At 38.6% G+C, this 19,792-nt stretch overlaps 2 protein-coding genes across 6 annotated transcripts; one reads left to right on the forward strand and one right to left on the reverse strand.

Moving 5' to 3' along the window:
* The first annotated feature begins 1,474 nt into the window (after window positions 1-1,474).
* LOC114248302 (putative nuclease HARBI1) lies at window positions 1,475-2,752 on the forward strand. The gene has a single exon (XM_028181511.2). It carries the CDS (start codon window positions 1,790-1,792, stop codon window positions 2,735-2,737), a length of 948 nt encoding a protein of 315 aa, XP_028037312.2. The 5' UTR covers window positions 1,475-1,789; the 3' UTR covers window positions 2,738-2,752.
* Window positions 2,753-9,735: 6,983 nt separating this feature from the next.
* LOC114248304 (uncharacterized) lies at window positions 9,736-18,126 on the reverse strand. 5 transcript variants are annotated; one of them, XM_089735932.1, is made up of 8 exons: window positions 14,758-18,126; window positions 11,619-14,628; window positions 10,846-11,363; window positions 10,651-10,766; window positions 10,447-10,560; window positions 10,282-10,347; window positions 10,110-10,184; window positions 9,736-10,024 (listed from the first exon to the last, which is right to left on the reverse strand). In XM_089735932.1, the coding sequence occupies exons 4-8, from the start codon at window positions 10,655-10,657 to the stop codon at window positions 9,843-9,845; spliced, it is 444 nt and encodes a 147-aa protein (XP_089592058.1). In that variant the 5' UTR covers window positions 10,658-10,766; window positions 10,846-11,363; window positions 11,619-14,628; window positions 14,758-18,126; the 3' UTR covers window positions 9,736-9,842. The 5 variants fall into 5 exon arrangements, with proteins under 5 accessions (XP_089592058.1, XP_089592059.1, XP_089592057.1 ...); XM_089735933.1 differs by having other exon boundaries at window positions 11,619-14,229; window positions 14,319-18,126; XM_089735931.1 differs by having other exon boundaries at window positions 11,619-18,126.
* Window positions 18,127-19,792: the final 1,666 nt, after the last annotated feature.

Here is a 19,792-nt window from a genome sequence, read left to right on the forward strand (position 1 = left end):
CACGACGCAAGACCACTCTGACGTACGTCCGCGGTATTCACTGTCGACTTGCATGACGTTCGCGGTGGTGGAGGCGCTCGTTGTATACGAGGGCTGCACTAAAAGTATCGGGAATGGAATATTTCCACTGTTCCTGTCATATTAAAATCTTTTTAATTGAAAACTCCTTGGTTTTAAAAATCGAATACCATTTATTTATTTAAAAAAAGATTCTCGGTCTTGTCACGAGGTTTTGTCAAACTTGTTTAGTCGTTGAGAAAATGGAATTGAATCGAGAAAATTCAAGAGCGATGATTTATTATGATTTTCGAAGTGGTTTAACACCAAAACAGTGTGTTGACCGGATGATTTCTGCATTTGGTGATGAAGCCCCATCCAAAACCACAATTTATCGCTGGTTTGCTGAGTTTCAACGTGGACGTGTCAAGCTCAGTGATGATCCCCGTCAAGGTCGTCCAAAAACTGCAGTCACCCAAGAAAACGTTGATGCTGTGCGTAAGCTGATTGAGAAAGATCGACATGTGACATATTGCGAAATTCAGGCAACTTTAGATATTGGCATGAGTCAAATACAAATAATCTTGCATGAACAATTAGGTGTAAAAAAGTTGTTTTCCCGATGGATACCGCATTCGCTCTGTGAAGAGCAAAAAGCAGCTCGCGTTACTTGGTGCGTCAGAACTCTCGAAAGATTCCACGCAGGATCCTCAAATGCTGTATACAACATTGTATCAGGTGACGAATCCTGGATATACGCGTACGAACCCGAAACAAAAAACCAGTCACGAGTTTGGGTGTTCGAAAATGAGTTAAAGCCAACAAAAATTGTACGTTCACGGAGTGTTGCAAAAAAAATGGTGGCCACGTTTGTCTCCAAAACCGGCCATGTTACGACTATTCCTCTTGAGGGACAAAGAACGGTTAATGCAGAATGGTATGCTAGCATTTGTTTGCCACAGGTCGTTTCTGAACTCCGTAAAGAGAACTGCAACCGCCGCATCATCCTCCATCACGACAATGCGAGTTCTCACACCGCGCACAGAACAAAAGAGTTTTTAGAGCAAGAAAACATAGAATTATTAGACCATCCGCCATACAGCCCCGACCTAAGCCCTAATTATTTCTATACTTTCTCTAAAATAAAGAATAAATTGCGTGGACAGAGATTTTCATCACCTGAAGAAGCTGTGGACGCCTACAAAACGGCCATTTTGGAGACCCCAACTTCCGAATGGAATGGTTGCTTCAATGATTGGTTCCATCGTATGGAAAAATGGGTCAAATTTCGCGGAGAATACTTCGAAAAGCATTAAATACATTTTTAAATAGTAATGTTGTGTCACTTCGTTAATTCCCGAAATTTTCAGTGCCGCCTATGTACAAAATGATATGTGATAAATGATGATACAAGGGACTTGACGGGGTTGTTAGTTATTTCGAATATGTTGGATTACGAAGTATTGGGGTTTAGCGTTCTTAGAGTCTGACACTCAGTTGCAGAAACAGACTTTAAATTTTAATGCCTTCTTTAAATGCAATTGAATCATTAACTTGTTGCACAAACAAACATTAGCAAAGATTTTAATGCCTCTTTAAATTTAACTAATGAAGTGTCAATCTTGCACATTAGCTATAATTTACGTTGCACAAAACGTCATTAACGTCAAATTGGCGCTAAAGGACCATTATTTTGACAGTTTGAGGTTATAATTTTTAATGACTGCAAACGCTCTCGTTAAAATCGTCATTAATAGTGTTTCAGTGATAAAACCTATTCTTGGTAATTAAAATGTCGCTCTCAAGCCTATCGTCGTTGTCTGACCCGGAAGAAGTCGTTTCAACTGGACGTAGAATACCAGATAGAGTAAATATATTTGATGAACATGATGGTGAAGATTTCCGCATTAGATATCGTCTATCTAAAGTTACGGCTCTGCAAATTTCTGAACTTTTGGATTTAGAACCAGTAACACAACGAAATAAAGCCATAGACGGCATAACACAATTACTAATTTGTTTGAGGTTTTTTGCCACTGGATCATTTCAGCAGGTGCTTGGTGATTTAGTTAATATTCATAAATCAACAGTATGTCGTATAGTACAGAAAGTGACACGCAAGCTCGCAGATCTGAGCTCAGCTTATATTAAGATGCCTGATAGGCAGGAGTTGAGAAGGGTTGCAGAAGACTTTTATGAGATTGCTGGATTCCCACGGGTTGCAGGAGCCCTAGATTGCACCCATATCAAAATAGTTAGCCGAGGAGGGTCCTTAGCCGAACTGTATCGTTGCAGAAAAGGATATTTTTCAATTAATGTTCAAGCGGTATGTGATGCCTCTTTAAAAATAAGAGATTTAATTGTAAGGTGGCCAGGATCTGTACATGATTCAACAATATTCAACAACTCCCATTTGAGTGCAGATTTTGAAAGAGGAAAATATAGCCCATACCATTTATTAGGAGATAGTGGCTACTTCAATAAGAACTATTTGCTGACCCCTTTTTTGAATCCTCAAAATTCTGCAGAGGAAGCTTATAATAAAAGCCACATTTCTACTAGAAATACTGTGGAGAGGTGCTTAGGGGTACTTAAACGTCGCTGCCCATGCTTGGAAAAAGGAATAACTTTAAAAAAAACTTCAACCATTCTTCAGGTGATTGTGGCATGTGTAGTGCTACATAACATATGCATAGAGCTAAATGAAGTTGATCCTCCAGAAGACATTGTTTCGTACTGAAACAGATTTTCGTGTTTCTATATTTTTATTAATATCGAGTATTAGGCAATACATCTTCAAGACAACACAAATCTTAGCCTAGGTGCAGTAAGGTTCGATCTTGCCTGTAGACGGCCGGCTAGCCAACCAGAAGCTTGCTGAGCAACCCCTCCAAGCCTACGGGCAGAGGTCGCCGTTGTATAGTAACTTAGCACACGCGTTCTGCGGCAGACATTCTTTATTACAAACAACAAAAATTGTCCAACGCAAGTCACGCGTAACCATTAGAACCAGCGACAATTGTTCATCGTGTACCAGTCAAGGGACAGACGGTCCCACCTCCGGAAACGACGCTGAGCCCAGGGAGCGCGAGGCAGTGGAAGGAAGGTGAATCGGTAAGTCTTCAGACTTATTTCGTTCCTTACTGTACATATTTTTTTTGGTCCATTCGAACCGAATTGCTTAGCGTGACCTTGTGTTGTCTTGAGTTGGTATTCATTTTTAATTTGTAATAAAATAAAATTCACGATAACCGCCATTAACTCGCGCTGCTCCGTAGCCATCATGGCGGATATCGAACAAGATTTGTTTGAACGCGAAATAATTCTTGATGATATCAAACGTACACTACAAGTTGCTTAAATTAATGAACAACAATTTAGATCTCGTGTTGTAGACCTAACTTCTCAACACAGAAAATTCTCAAAATTACAATCAAAAATTGAAAAAGTTCTTATAAAAACAAAATGTTTCGATAAAGATGAACAGCTTAAAATTCGTGGTGATCTTAATGATTGTTACTACGCCATAATTGCTCATATGAATAGTTTGAAAAAATCGGATGAAGAGAGTAGACGAATGAGTCGACCTTCAATTTTAAATTCTTCGTTCAATGCTCATAGCGGTAGTTGCGCAACCAAACTACCCACTTTGCCTATGCCGTGTTTCAACGGGGAACCTACCGAGTGGTCCCCGTTTTATGATTTATTTCGTTCGTTAGTGCACGACAGTGATGCCTTCACCAACACGGAGAAATTCCGTTACTTACTATTAACTTTAAATAATGAGCCGTATAATTTAATAAAGTCACTACCGATAACTGAGGACAATTACTTTGTGGCTTTGAACATTTTAATTTCACGGTATGATAATAAACGGGTGATCGCAGTGAAACATATCGATAAAATACTCGATATCGAACCTTGTTCCGAAAGAAACATTCTTACTTTGCGTAATTTACTGAACGTATATCAAACAAATATAAAAGCGTTGGAAGTTATGCCATTACCTACGAAACAATGGAGTTTTTTATTATTGAACATCCTACTGCGTAAAATACCATCCTCAATACGTAAGAGGTTCGAGTTATCTCTAATAAAACCATGCGATATTCCAGACATTGACTCGTTAATAAACTTCTTAGAACGTGAGTTATCTGCATGCCAGTTTTCAAACTCAAATTCGGTTAGTTTAAATACAAATGATAAAATGGTCGCACACGGGGGTAGTTCACGAACATTACCGCAAAATGCATCGCGTGTTGTTTCTAGGTCAAGCGAAGCCACCTTGATACGCGACGTTCATTGGCCGCTAGCGTCATTCATGACGTTCCCTTAATAAATAAAAACGCGAAGAACAATATATGTTTATGTTGTGAGGCTCAGCATACGTTAAATAAATGCAGCACATTTCTAAATTTATCTCCGCGTGATAGATATTCTTTCATTCAAAATAAAAACGTTTGTTTTAATTGTTTAAATGTCGGTCATGATGTGAAACAATGCAAGTCCAATTTTGTGTGTCGCTCGTGTCAAAAAAGACATCACACTTTGCTTCATTTTGATTCTCATCGTTTTTCGGTTACATTAAATAGTGGTATGACAGAAAGTAGTTCTGCATCTCTTTCGCGCAACGATTCATCTCAATCTGACGTAGCCGCTCAACACGTCATGACCGCGGTGAATCACACACAGTCTACTGCATCGTGTGTTGGGGGTACAGTTTTGTTAGCCACAGCGCTCATCCATGTATGTGTGACTCCGCGTATTAAACACATCGTTCGATGTATTGTAGATAGTGGTAGTCAGGCGACATTTATCACAGAGGCTTGCACGCAGCGTTTAAATTTGGCGCGTAAATATACTAACGTTCCGGTGTTCGGTGTGGGTGATAGTAAGCCTGTATACCCGAATGGCTTCGTAACGTTCTGCGTTACCCCTCGTAATGGGGATCAGCCTTCGATTCCGGTTGAAGCATTTATTTTACCAAAGATTGTTTTACAAAATATGCCAAGCGTTTCTTTACCTTTCACGGAATGGCCTCATATACAGAATATTACATTAGCTGATCCCAATTTTCATACTCCACAACCAGTGGAAATGCTTTTAGGTGCGGACATACTGTCCCAAATATTATTAGGCAATGTGATTACGGGACCGCCTGGTTCGCCGATAGCTATAAATAGTATCGGTTATCTATTGTTAGGTAGTCTTTCTTTCAATCACAATTCTTCCCCTGTTACTACAGGATTTTTTTTTTTTTTTTTGTCAGGAGGAAATCGCCGGACTTCCGCCCTTCCCTGGGGATGGAGGGCGGGGCATGTCGGAGTCGAATCGACTAAAACCTCCTGTCTCTCAACAACCAACGTCCAAACCTCGCATGAGACAAAACTCATGAAAAGGCAAAGGGGGGAAAGTGAAGCGTTTAGTGCGGAGCACATCTCTCCCATCACCCTCCCCCTCGGGACGCCGGACTGGTGGTCGTCGGCGCCACGACCACCAGTCCTCTCGGTCGGCAGGCTATCCGAAGCCCGCCTAGATGGCGCCGGTTAGAGTGAGCTATCCTACGGAATACCCCGCTGGACCAGAACCAGCGTGAGTCGAGGATAGCCGGCCTTCCATCACCCGGATGCTCATGCGTAAAACGCGTGCAGAGCAGCTTGCACGACGTCTTTTTAGGTCCCCCTCGCCGGTCCCCAGACCGACATATGAGGGGGACCCGAAACACTTAGAGGGCCAGGGCTTGGGCGACATCCGCCTCCCTGGCCCCCGCTCGACGGCGGCGGGCCTGTGCGTCTCTCACGCGCCCCGCCGCCTCCTTCTGCGAGATGGTGCACTCGCAGAAGTCGAGCATCGCCTTCCACGACTCGTCGTCACCGAGCATCGATGCCACAACACTCGGCAACGACAAGTCGTTTCCTATTTTTGCGACGAGGACACGGCGCCACCCCTCCCATGCGGGGCAGGCGACGAGCGTGTGCTCCACCGTGTCCAAGTCGCAACCACAATGGTGGCACTCTGCCGTCGGCTCGGCTCCGATCCGGTGCAGGAACTCACCGAAGCAACCATGCCCAGTGAGCACCTGCGTGAGCCGGAAAGTGAGGCGTCCTCTGTCACGATTCACCCAATTCACAAGAACCGGGCGAATCGCCTCGACGGTCCTACGACCAGCCGAAGGATCGGCCAGCCGTCTGGACCATGACTCCAGCGTTACTACAGGAATACAAGTTTATCATTCAAGTTTTAGCTCATCCTACGATGACATGGAACTAACAAAATTTTGGGAATTGGAGTCGTTGCCTGAAAGGAAAGAGTTCACTCCAGATGAAACTTTGTGCGAATCGTTATTTGTTAGCTCACATACTCGTGACAAAACCGGACGACACATAGTCCCCCTTCCGCTTAGACCGGATTCCCCGTCCTTAGGTGAATCCCGGAGTATAGCTTTAGCTAGATTAAATAAATTAGAATATCGTTTAGAACGTAATCCTTTGTTAAAAATGGACTATCACACGTGTTTAAAAGAATACGAGGATCTTGACCACATGGAGTTGGTTAACACTCCATCCCTGGTCCCGGATAATTCGTATTACATACCGCACCACTGCGTGGTCAAAGATTCGAGTACTACTACTCGAACGCGCGTTGTTTTTGATGCAGGTTGCAAAACTTCGAATGGAAAGTCTTTGAATGACATCTTGTTAGTCGGTCCTAAATTGCATCAAGACATAGTCGATGTTTTACTAAAATTTAGATTAAATTCTATTGCTTTCACGGCAGATATAAAACAAATGTACCGAAACATTTTAATACGCGAGTCGGATCGCGATTTTCAACGAATCTTATGGCGGTCATCATTAAATGAACCCGTACGCAACTATCGACTCCGAACAGTTACTTTCGGCATTAGTTCTTCACCGCATTTAGCATTACGCACGATACGACAACTAGCTGTCGATGAGCAGACGCGGTTCCTGTTAGCCTCCGAGGTCCTAAGGGACCAAGTGTTTGTTGATGACGTAGTCACGGGAGAAAGTGACGAGTCACGTGCTTTAGTTTTACAACAACAATTAATTGGTATTTGTCAATCAGCGGGATTCGAACTGCGAAAGTGTTGCAGCAAATCGCCCGCGATACTCGCGGCAGTTCAGACGCCAAGTCTTCACGGTGAGCGGCAGGACAACATATCCTTCGCTTCCATGGAGAATGATATGCAAATAAAAGTCCTCGGTCTGCAGTGGAACCCAAAGGTTGACGTCTTTTCATTTTCTGTTCAAGTAGGAACCGATAAAATAACAAAACGTGCGATTCTCTCTCATAAAGCGAAAATTTATGATCCCATGGGTTGGCTCGCTCCTGTCACTTTATATGCCAAACATTTAATACAATTATTATGGTTATCAAAAGTTGGCTGGGACGACCCACCGCCCGTGAATATAGCAAACGCGTGGTCAACTTTTATCAATGAGTTACCACTCTTATCGCAATTAGAAATTCCACGTTATGTTTTGCCAAATACATACGCTGTCCAAATTCATGGGTTTTTGGACGCATCCGAGAAAGCATATGCTGCTAGCATTTATCTACGTCTTACGGACTTACAACATAATGTTAGATGCTTTCTTTTAATTGCAAAAACTCGCGTGGCGCCTATCAAACCGGTTTTGATGATACCACGCTTAGAGTTATGTGCGGCGGTATTATTGTCTCAGCTGTGTGAGAGGGTGCTATGTATTTATAAAGATCGTGTGAACTGCGAAGATATATACGCATGGTCAGATTCTTCTATTGTGTTAGCGTGGCTTCGATCACCACCTCACGAATGGAAAACCTTCGTGTCTAATCGAACGAGCGAGATACTCTCACGACTTCCAGTAAGGTGCTGGCGTCACGTTCCATCTGAGGATAACCCAGCAGATGCTCCATCTCGTGGGATGCTTCCTCAAGCATTTCTAAATAATGAAATGTGGTTTAATGGCCCACCGTGGCTTGCCCGAGAGCCGTCTTGCTGGCCCACGAACAAAAACATTCCTAACACTACGGAGGAAAGACGTAGTTTAACATTAATGCTGAATTCAGTAATAACACAACCGGAAGACGTGGAATTCATATCACGCTTTTCCACGTTAGGTAAACTCGTTAGAATTACAGCTCGAATATGTCGTTTTTACAATAATTGTAAGCGAATAAAAAAATCCTATCCTGATTTTATTACAGTGTCCGAGTATGAGTTTTCTTTAATGAAATTAATTCACAGAGTTCAGTTATTTTGTTTTTATGAGGACATAAAAAATATTTCACAGGGAAAATATCCTTCAAATAAACTCAGACGTTTAAATCCCTTTCTTGACAAAGACAATAATTTACGAGTAGGAGGACGACTTCACAAGTCGATTTTGAATTTTGATTCTAAGCACCAGTTAATTCTACCTAAAAAACATCATTTAACCTTTTTAATAGTCGATAACGCTCATATCACAAATTTACATGCCGGAGCCCAGTCTGTTCAACACATTTTATTCCAAAGATTCTGGATCTTATCCAGTCGTGATATTATTCGTATGCGTATTCATAGTTGTGTTCGTTGTTTTCGAGCACGTCCTGCTCCGTTACAGCCAGCCATGGCTCCGCTACCCGCCTCAAGAGTGCGTCCTGAACGTCCATTCTTAAAGACTGCAGTTGATTTCGCGGGACCGTTTTACGTTCGTGCAAACAAAGTTCGAAAGGCGAAGGTAATCAAATGTTATGTTGCTGTTTTCGTTTGTATGTCGGTTAAGGCGATGCATCTCGAGTTGGTTTCGGAATTATCTACTGATGCGTTTTTGGCGACTCTAAGACGATTTATATCACGTAGAGGTATGAGTACCGATATTTATTCCGATTGCGGGAGAAACTTTGTTGGCTGTAATAACTATTTACAAGAGTTATATAAAATTTTACGTGATAATAATGTACAATCGACGTTAAACAGTAAAACTTTAGAACAAGGTATAACTTGGCATTTTCAGCCACCCTACGCTTCTCATTTCGGCGGCTTATTCGAAGCCGGTGTAAAAAGCTTTAAGCATCACTTTTACCGTGTGTTGGGCACACAAACACAGACGTATGATGAGATGCATACGCTTCTTTGTCAAATTGAGGCCGTACTCAATTCACGACCGCTCAGTGTGCTAAGTAGCGATCCTACGGACCCTTTACCCTTAACACCTTCTCATTTTTTAATTGGAGGTCCTTTAACGGCTCTGCCAGATGTCTCATTGACGGAGACTACTTCAAATAAACTGATCAGATGGCGTTGGGTACAACAGTGTCTTCAACACTTTTGGAAACGTTGGAGTCGCGAGTATTTACATGAAATCCAACAACGCAATAAATGGTTTCCATTCCAAATTCCAAAATCCAACGCAAGTCACGCGTAACCATTAGAACCAGCGACAATTGTTCATCGTGTACCAGTCAAGGGACAGACGGTCCCACCTCCGGAAACGACGCTGAGCCCAGGGAGCGCGAGGCAGTGGAAGGAAGGTGAATCGGTAAGTCTTCAGACTTATTTCGTTCCTTACTGTACAACATTGAAATTTCAGTAGACAGTCCTAATATTGGAATATTTTCTATAAGTTCTCAGTCCACAAACAGTGCTGTTCGTGCTGCACTAGTAAATAGTGTGTTTTGTTAAACTGTAATTAATTAATACTTGTTTGTGTAAAGATAATAACTTAAGAAATAAATGAAATACATATGTGCGAAATATATTTTTATTCCTGTGGCTAACAATAGTATGAAAAATGTTAAAAATGAATTCATATGAACATGAATATTTAAAAAAAGCAAATCAGTGGAGACTAATGTTATTCTAGTCTCCACTGTTTTGCTTTTAGAATCTGCATCCGAAGTTCATGCTCTTTTTTGATGTTTAATATCTCAATCATCAGCTTTTTTCTTTCCAAATCAGCATTCTGACTTTTTTTTTTGAAATATGTGTTCTTTAACTGCTCTGCAGATGATTTTTTTATTAATTTTCTTGGAGTCACTGAAACAAAAATGACAGTATAATTTTTTCAACAATATGTAATTTAACAAATGTATAACAAGATAAAGCTTGGCTGTGTACCAACCTTTCTTTTTTTGTAGCATTTTGATATGTGCTGGTTCATTTATTTTCTTCATACTGCCAGATCCCATTGAAAATTCTAGAATAAAAAAAAACAGTTTATGATTATAGCCTGAAACAATCACAAGTTAATGGTTAAGTATAAAAATATAGATCTGTGTAATTCAATTCTCTACCTCTTTTCTTTACAACTTTTCCCTCACTTTCCGATGCTACTCTTTTGGGGGTTACTTCTTCGAGACCTGAAAAAAGAGAAATAAGAAATATAAGTATACATAAATTATTGTTGTGATCTGACAATATGTACACATGCCATACACATATATAAATTTAAAACTTACCTGTAGTCATACTTATTTCTTTTAGTGCTACACAAGGTGTGTACGGAGATGAATTTATTAAATCGTTGTCAATTAACTTGTTGCCTTCGTCAGTACAAGTTATTTCAACTACATCTGAAATTAAGGTTTCTCTGTATAAGTCAGCAATACGAAAATTATTAAATGTAAAATAAAAATTACAAACCATTAAAAAAATCTGCTGCACTATCATATGGATTGTGAAGTGGTTCCGTCTGTTCTTTTATTATTCAAAGAACTTTTGCATCTGTTTCCGTAGATTTTGGTTTCCAGAAGCCACCACCAGTCTTTTTCATTTCGATCTAAAAATATTTATATTAGTAAATAGAAAACATCAACACTTTTAATGTTTGTAAAATGTCATTAATAAATGATCTTTACCTTGTCTTCTTTAATGTTTATTAAAGCTCGTGTAACGTCTGCCTCAGTCACAACTTCCATTTCCATTGCCTGAATATATGCTTCTTTGTGTGAATATATTATAATTTATGACATTACTGCACATAATAAATATTAATAAATTAATACTCATAAATAAATTCTCATTAAATTGGTACAATAATGAAGATTGTTAATGAGAACATCCCTTTCATCCAACACAAAAAATACTTGGTAAGTTCTCGCAAGTACAATTAAAATATAGTACACACTTACAATTAAAATATAGCTATGATCTTATACTGTGCCCTACGGAATTAAGAATTAAATTTACATTTTGTTCACCAATTTCTTTGCGAGATTTTTGCTTCATATTGTCATATAAAGCTTTCAGCTGGTCAACATCCCTGGGACCACCACTGCAGCTGCTATTATATTTTGAGGTTATAGTTCTCCAAACCTCCTTTTTCTTTTGGATAATAATGCCACCTGTTCGTTTACTTTCCACAGTATCTTTATATCTTCAAAAATAACAAGTTATACAGCTAAACTTTACAATACATAATGTTTAAAATTACAGAATTGCCATGTTGTAATTTTGGTAAAATCTTAATTTGATGTTACAGTCAAGGGACTTCACCATGTTTGCCCTACAATTTATTATAACTGGCTAGATTTAAATACCTACTTGTATCTCCGAAAATTTATCATCTTCTAGACAGATTAATTATTTACCAGCACAACAAGCTAAGTGTAAACCATAGGTAGGTACTTACTGCATGATGAGATCCAGCAGCAATGTTTTTTCCTCTTGAGTGTAATTTGCTCCACGTTTTCTAACTTGTTTTTGCGACATTTTGTTTAAATTATTAAAATATTAAATCAAAATATCCAGCGAAAGAAATCACCACGAACTTAATGCAAGCGATGCGATCAATCAAATCATTTGACATGATAGACAGCACTTGACGTTTGCGTTTTATTCTCATTAATTTTACAGGAACAAAACGACTTTGATGAAATTTGTGTGAACAAAACGTAAAACATTCACTCATTTCATTCAATTTTTATTTAAATGCTGGCAATACTTTTTAAGGGTTCCATTAAATATTCCTTAGCTAAAGGGCTTCATAATGGAACCATTTATGTTTTGTGCAACGTCTTTAATTTAATGAAATAATTAGTGGTAATGACTCTTTATCTAATGAGATATTTAAAGAACGCTTTCTGCAACTGAGTGTGAGTTCTTCGATAGTTTGTATTTTGTTTCAATAATGGGATTAAAGGATACAGTCGATTTTGGCAAACCTACTTTGTTAAGTGGTTGCGTGGATACAGTGGATTCTGGACTATCTTTTAGTTTTAAATTCTTTTGTAATATTGAGGCTTACTTCCATGTAGCGAAGCTGCCTTGGATTTTGGATAGTACTTAGAGATGCCGGTTTCGTATGGTTGTGGTCTGTGTGTCTCGCACGACATCGGAACGAGCCGACTATTCGTTTTTTGAAATCTCGGTGTTGTCTACAGTATTGTAGCCTTGGTCGATATCTGTTCTGTATTCACCGTTAAGTGGACTTTCGTTTATTGTTTGTTTATTTATTATTATTTGTGGTCATAGGCTAACAAAGATGGTGCTTAATATTAATAAATGTAATGTTCTACTAGTGAAGCGTCTAAATATTAAGGTTTAAGTATAATCTACATAAAAACATTAAACTTAAATTATAATTATTTAACTCTATTCTACTTTATCATCTAAATTATCTAATGTTATTGTCTAACTATTATAGTAAGACTTATCTAATAAAAATACTTGCAATTTTTCTTCTTGAAATCTTGTAAATCTACTGTCTTCAAAATTTTCATAGGTAGTTTATATATATTCTTGTTGACATACTAAAAAAACTCTTGTCAAAAAGGGCATTTCTATGAGGCAGCGAAGAAATCTTTAAAGCATTCCTAATAGATCGCGGTTTTGAAAACAGATGTTAGTTCGTTTTTACAAAAATCGCTACCTCATACACATATAAACATGTAAAAGTTGTAATTTTTAACTTCTGAAAGAAAGGCTTACATGAGTCTGGTACATGAATATTTGCTATAGCACGCACACACTTCTTTTGTGCTTTAAATACGCACTCTGTATGTATTAGTGGCGTTTCCCCAGAATATTAAACCATATTTAAGGGTTGATGCCACATATAATTCGGTTACATAATTCACTTTTTGTGGGATATTGTTAAATTATTAAATTATTATTATTGTTAAATTCACGCTTGCGGCACTGCTCTAAAGAGTGTCAGGGTGATTTGCAGTACCGGCCATAAGTTGTGTTGGATTGATAGTTTTTAGAAGGCATATTGGGTCATGGGTCCGAGTACGAAGAGTTCGTTGGGAATAGTTGTGGTGGGGTTGGATCTCTATGAAAAGGTTGTTGGTTTTTTTGGGGTCTTATGGCCATTTTCACCGACATTTAGGGATCCCTTAACTGCATATAAGGAGCACCTAATTAAAAATTCGTTTTCACCAACCTTTAGGTATCTCCTAAGTTCCTAAAAGGCTCCCTAAATTTAGGAACCCGATTTTTCGTTCCTCAACTGTCTCCTAACACTAGAGGACAGTTTTATGTCTGCTGTCAATACATAACATTCAAAAGGTTTGAAAACCATTTTTACAATGGACGATGATTTAACTCTATTTTTAGAAAGTTTGGAAGCAGTTTTGAGTCTTTACAGTTAGTTTCTAGTCATTCTGTACTTAAAAGGCCACGCTTGTATCGTCAGAGAACTGAAGATTTCAGTAAATACGATGACAAAGACTTTGTCTTTAGGTATAGGCTATCAAAAGAAACTGCTATTTTAATTAGAAAAAATCTTTTTTTACCTTATAGATGAAAAGTAAGGTTTTTGGAGTGAACGAGTATTTGAGTAAATTTTAATCATAGCTCTTTGGGTATCAAATAAAAACTAATAAATAGCCAATTCCAAATTAATGTTCATTATAGCTCTTGCTACTATTTTAATACCAACTGAAAGAAAAGAAAGTTAATATTTGCAGTCAGGTTTTTTTTATTACTCATTTACCTGTAATCATTAGTTAAGTAGAAATAAATTATTATTTTAAATTACATTTTAATTTTTGATGTAAGACTTCATTCTTAATTTCGACTACCTTTGCTGCTGCCTCTAATGAGTACTTGTAAAACTTTCTTTTATATTCTAATTCTTCCTGAAGAAGTTGTCTTTTTATGTCTTCTATATCCTCTTTCTTTTTGTTCACATTTTGAAAACTTATACAAAGCGAGGACATAGCCCCTGTCCTCTCATTATTGAGTGATAATCGTGGTCGTCTCCTTGACCATAGTGGTGTATTATTTGTACTATAATTCTGGAACAATAATAGTAGGTCTTACTATTATTAGAATTTCACAGAACATTTGGTGATGAAGGCACAAAAAAATGATTAATGATTCATACTTCAACTGGAATTGATTTTCTTTTCTGCAACAAACTCCTCTACTGTCGGAGTATTTTCTGTGCACATCTCTCTTTTATTGGTGATTCATTTTCCACCACATTCAAAACATTAGCATCACAGTCTTGCACGCCTATTATGCCTGTGCAAACTCGGTCGAGAAGTGTACTGTAGACTTGCTCCAGAATAGGATCAATTTTCACTTCTCTAAGACCACCACCAGTTTTAGGCACGCTCAGCTTAGCGGATTGATAGTATAATTTGCTCTCAGTTTTTAGTTTATCTCACACTTTCATCAATGAGTCCTTCGTCCTGAAATTATTTTTATTATTTCAACTTTTATATTCGTAGTTATTAATACGATACGGTTTTTTTAGTATTCTGATTATAGCGTTATATCATTAAATACAAAAACTTTGTTGAAAATTTTTATTTATTTACCTGTAAACAGTCGTAGACCGATGTGTTGTTACATTTAACCAGGCTCTATTTTTGGCCTCATTGGTACAGCCATCTGTTTTTTTTATTTAATATAATTTATTTGTTGGAAGCCAATAACTTCACAAGTTTATCTTTTTCTTCGGCCGTAAAGTTTTGGCCACATTTTCTTTTTTCCGTCATAATTTTGTTTCAAAATTATAATGAAGAATAACGAATTTATTATTATTATTTTCCAGATTAATGACAATCTGCCGATACTTTCAGCAATTTCAATGAAATAAATCCACAATTTTGGTCACTTTTGTTTGAAGTTTTGAGTTTGACATTAACCTTTTAATTTAAACTGAAAATTGAATTATTGACATTCAGGACTAAAGTGCGTTATTCAATTTCATATTTATATAACAGATTGGGTTTTTTTTAATAAATTATATACCAGAGACGTATAATTATGATTTATTGTCATTAATATTTATTATTCTTTTATTTGATGGATATTTTAAAGGTAATCGCGGATCACATATTTTTATCGATAAAACGTCGATATTTCAAGCACTCAAATCAAAACATTAAAACGTTACCTAACTAAGAAACTCCTTAAAACTTAGCACAAAGCATGGTGAAAATGAATTTAGGTAGGTGGTTGATTTAGGTAATCTCCTGTCTAAAGTGTTTCCTACGTAGGACCACTTTGGGAACTTGTCGGTGAAAACGGGCATTAATGTCGATCAATCTTGTCGGAAGACTGAAGGGTTTTGTTTGAATAGATAGTGTTGTATTTTTTCTTCCGATATTGTCTTTATGGCTTCATTAAGAGTCTTCGGTGGTTTTCACCTAACAACATTGGACACTCGGAGTAAGAGCCCTATTTGGAATTGGTGGAGGGTTAATTCCTCCATTGTGGCTGTTCTTCCTAACATTTCATCTGTTTTGTGACCATGAGAAATTGCTATTTCGGTTAGTAATTGTGATAAATTAGTCTCTATTCTTAAAGCGCATTAACGTAAGCGGCTAACGGTTTCATTAATTATTTTGTTTTTGCATTGTTGCAGGTTGGTTAATAAATGGGAGTGGTGCTTTCTCTCGCTAAGTTGGGTCTTTAGGAATTATTTCAGTTCGGTCCAGTGAAAGAATTCTTTTACGGAGCAAGCTGTTTGTGCTTTGCCTTGCAGTTGACATAGTATGTATTTAAAAAGGATATCCTTTTGATCTGTGTGGCTAATCAGTAGGCATTATTACAGTTTACGACAAAAGGATTTAACGATTGTCTACTACCATCGAAGATACCAAGTTCTATTTTAGGTACAGTGTTAGTTTTCTTTTTCGCTTGGGCTCTGGTTATTAGCCCCAAAACAAGCAGTATAAAGAGCGTCGTCCTCTGTGTCTGTTATAACTATCTCTGGTTTTCGAATTTAGGACTTTGAGATTTGTTGTGAGACATTTTAAGTTGATATTATATTTTATATTAACAAAGAATATTAGTAATGAATTAATGGATACTATACGGATTATACCACAATGAAAATACGAAATATCGAAAATATAATTGACAAAGAAATTTTATAGAATTAAAATATAATTAAAGTTTGAGAACCGCAATGACCAAGAATCACTTACTTGATAACTGGCAGAGTTATAGCGTAGCTTAGCATTACTTGGAGTCTCGCGACGGATTGGAGTGTAGATAAGCGTTTCTCGTCGAAACTCTTGCCGGAGGGTGGCTCACTCGTCGGATGACCAACTCCGGTCACAGCACTTAGCGCTGTGTGACAGTAGGTGTGGTTGCTTCTGAAGTGAACCGGCTGCAGCATTAGCAGCCCGCAGCAATGGCTTTCTTGTTTGAAGGATGATGAGCTGGGCCAAACTCGGTGAATTTCGGAGTCCGAGTTTTCTTTTCCACAGTGGAGTTGGTACTTACTTCGGTTTCGCAACCGCATTTCAATCGAATCACCGTCTTCCTGAGTTTTGACATGGGAAAACTGGGTCAACGATACGTAGAAGAATAACCAAAAACCTTTTTATCATGTAAACGAAGATCACGATACCGTATGGAAAAAAAGCCTTTAATAGGTTTTAATGCTATGACTCATAATGTTACTAATAGTTTTATTACGTTGACAAATATTTTGTGATTTTCCAATCATTTTCATAGTAAAGTTCTCCCCTTACCAGAACATTGCCGGATACTTTAAGCCGCCTCAGAATAAATCGTTTGCATTATTTGAATGAGATATCTCATTACGTAGTTAGTTTTAAAACCGACTTTACGTTATCTCGCCAGTTGAAAACTGGCCAATCACTTCCAAGCTTCATCAATGTTGATGTTTCACCTAAAATGTCTTTTATTGCGCCAGGATGCAATATTACATCCATTTTCCGCATTTTATCTCAGCAATGCTAAATTGCTGGTCAGCTGGCGTAAACAAGTGTCCTATTACTAAAAACACCAATTCGCTCTTAGTGCTCTGAGGAATTGTTCGAGATGATACCAACGTCTCGTTTTTACCATCGCACCGCCCGCCACCGGTGTAGAGTTCATCCATACTACTGGAGCCACTACGTTCATCCATAGTGCGTTTCTAGAGATCTTTTTTGCCGCGTACCATCCGGCTATGGAATGAGCTCCCCTCCACGGTGTTTCCCGAGCGCTATGATATGTCCTTCAAACGAGGCTTGTGGAGAGTATTAAACGGTAGGCAGCGGCTTGGCTCTGCCCCTGGCATTGCTGACTTCCATGAGCGACGGTAACCGCTCACCATCAGGTGGGCTGTACGCTCGTCTGCCCATACGGCAATAAAAAAAATTCGATTATTTTAATATTCTGATGATCCAAAAGCCATTTAGAGCGTACAAATAAGGCATATTTGTTGTTTGTTTTGTTCCTTTAAAGCTAAGCGTCCAAAGGTCGGTATCGTACGCATCGGACGCATCGCATCAACCGAATTATTTTTTCATACTGTGTCCACTGTATCGGCAGGGATCGGATTGCTGACGCAAGTACCAGCAATCGAATTGCCGATGCCAGTTTCATTCGGATTTTCTTAGTGATCGTAGCTGTGTTTGTGAGAATGGAGGAAAGCGAAGAAGAACAATTTGTCATTATTGCTTGTTTGTTAGCTGAAGAAGAAGAAAATGCAGGAACATCTAAAAAAAGAAAACATAATATCTGAATACACGATATATTCAAGAAGAAATCGGAAAATGGAGAATACCACGCACTATTTCCTGATCTGTTAAATGATGACATCCTGAAACCACATTTACTAAGAAAGAATACAACATACTGGGAAGCTATAGGACCAGAAGAAAGGCTTGCTGTGTATTTAAGGTTGATATTTATTGTTTATTGAATTATACATCAGACGTGTAGTTCTGATTAAAACGTTAATATTGACCGAGAGTCTGTGTATTTTGATCCACTGCATGTAAATGATCCGGCGGCATTTCATTAGGTGTGGATGAACGAGAAAAGATTGTCGAAGTTGCTTGAGACAGATTGTGCAGAGTTTGGTTCATGGCAGGTGGAGACGGTTGAGGAATCATTGTAGACGATGGAGACATCACATAAAGAGTACTCGTAGAAGGTGTAATCTGTATATTGGCAGGCGAAGTAAACATCTTTGTATTTGAACAAGTAGGTGCCGGATTAAGCATTACATTTGAATCAATTCTCAGTCTCTCTCTTTCATTTGAACCAGATGCCATAGGATTAAAATCAGGATTGATTGGAGTGGTCGCAAGCTTCATCTCCACGCTGTTAACCATTTGAAAAAATTGTGCTTTAATGTGAATTGTAAAGGAAACGTCTTTACTGTTTTTGCCATATTGATGAAAAAATCAAGTAGAGGATCACTCTGGTTTCTGTTTTGTCCCATTCTTGTTAAGTATTCTTGTAGAACCTCGGCTGCAGTTGAACCTTGTGACGCTGCGAAGCTTGATTTCCTACCGACAGTGCGTGTTGATGTCGCGGATTCGATGGATAGTGGACTTGGTGTTTCAGTAATTCATTATTATGTAGATTACTTGAATCAGACAGTGCTTCAAGCTGTGATTCGTCGTTATTGTTGACACTTCTAGGCGATAGAGATGACCGGCGTTCTTCCTCGTCGTTGAGGTATGGTACTATGAAAGAAAGTTCTTGGGAGAATTTAGGAGGTTTTAGTGTCGATGCTGCTTGGCCGCTTTTGGTCTTACGCAAATTCAAAGCCTTCCTATGGTTGTCTCTGAATCTAGTCCATCGCTCTTTACATGCATTGCCTGTAACAATAAAAGTTTTTTTTTTTTTATTTCAGGTACTTAGCCACTGGGAATTCTTTTAGGTCACTGGCGTTTTGTGCTCGTATTTAATGCGGCCATACTCTCGCGACGATGCCCAACGAAACGAAGAGAAAAAAGTGTTTAACTATCGGCTGAGCCGTGCGAGAAATTTTAAAATGTTTACATGGCTCATCAACCGCTTCACGTTTGATTCTGCACAAGATGAAAATATATTAGAGCTCAAAAAACAATCGAATGTCTTCATCATTACAGATGAGACCGAATCCTTTCTCTGTGCGCTAGCCAACCGCGTCTCTTCTTAGTCTAAGCTACTCCGCATTGTGGTGTATGTATATCGTTTTTTGGGTAAGCTCCCTCGCTCGGACCGAATGTAACTTGCACACCTAGTTTGCTGAGACTGCTGTCGTAAAAGCGCTTCAACAGCAGTACTTTCGAAACGACATCGACGCGCTCTCCAATGGTCATCTAGTTTTGAAGTCTTTGCTTCCACTTTCTCCGTTTTTGGAAAACGACATTCTCCGCGTCGGAGGCCGCTTAAAAAACTCCTCGCTTGAAAACGACAGCAAGCATCCGATCTTGCTTCCCAAAAAAAAAACACATTGTCAATCTGATAATTGACTATCATCACCGCAAATACCTACACGCTGGTCCGAACTTACTGTTATCACTTCTGAGACAAAAATTTTGGATCATTTCCGGTCGTAGTACCGTAAAACAACGCTTTCGCCTTTGTAAAAGATGTTTCAAAGCCGCTCCC

Source organism: Bombyx mandarina, chromosome 20 (genome assembly GCF_030267445.1).
Source record: "Bombyx mandarina strain Sakado chromosome 20, ASM3026744v2".
NCBI classification, from domain to species: domain Eukaryota; kingdom Metazoa; phylum Arthropoda; class Insecta; order Lepidoptera; family Bombycidae; genus Bombyx; species Bombyx mandarina.

Bases quoted from the DNA above. Each gene is read 5' to 3' on its own strand.
- LOC114248302 (XM_028181511.2), top strand. From the start codon at position 1,790: ATGTCGCTCTCAAGCCTATCGTCGTTGTCTGACCCGGAAGAAGTCGTT.
- LOC114248304 (XM_089735932.1), bottom strand. The intron at 10,348-10,446 runs GTAAGTTTTAAA...CTCTTTTTTCAG, and splicing joins AGAAATAAGTATGACTACAG to GTCTCGAAGAAGTAACCCCC. The intron at 10,185-10,281 runs GTAGAGAATTGA...TTTTTATTCTAG, and splicing joins AAAAGTTGTAAAGAAAAGAG to AATTTTCAATGGGATCTGGC.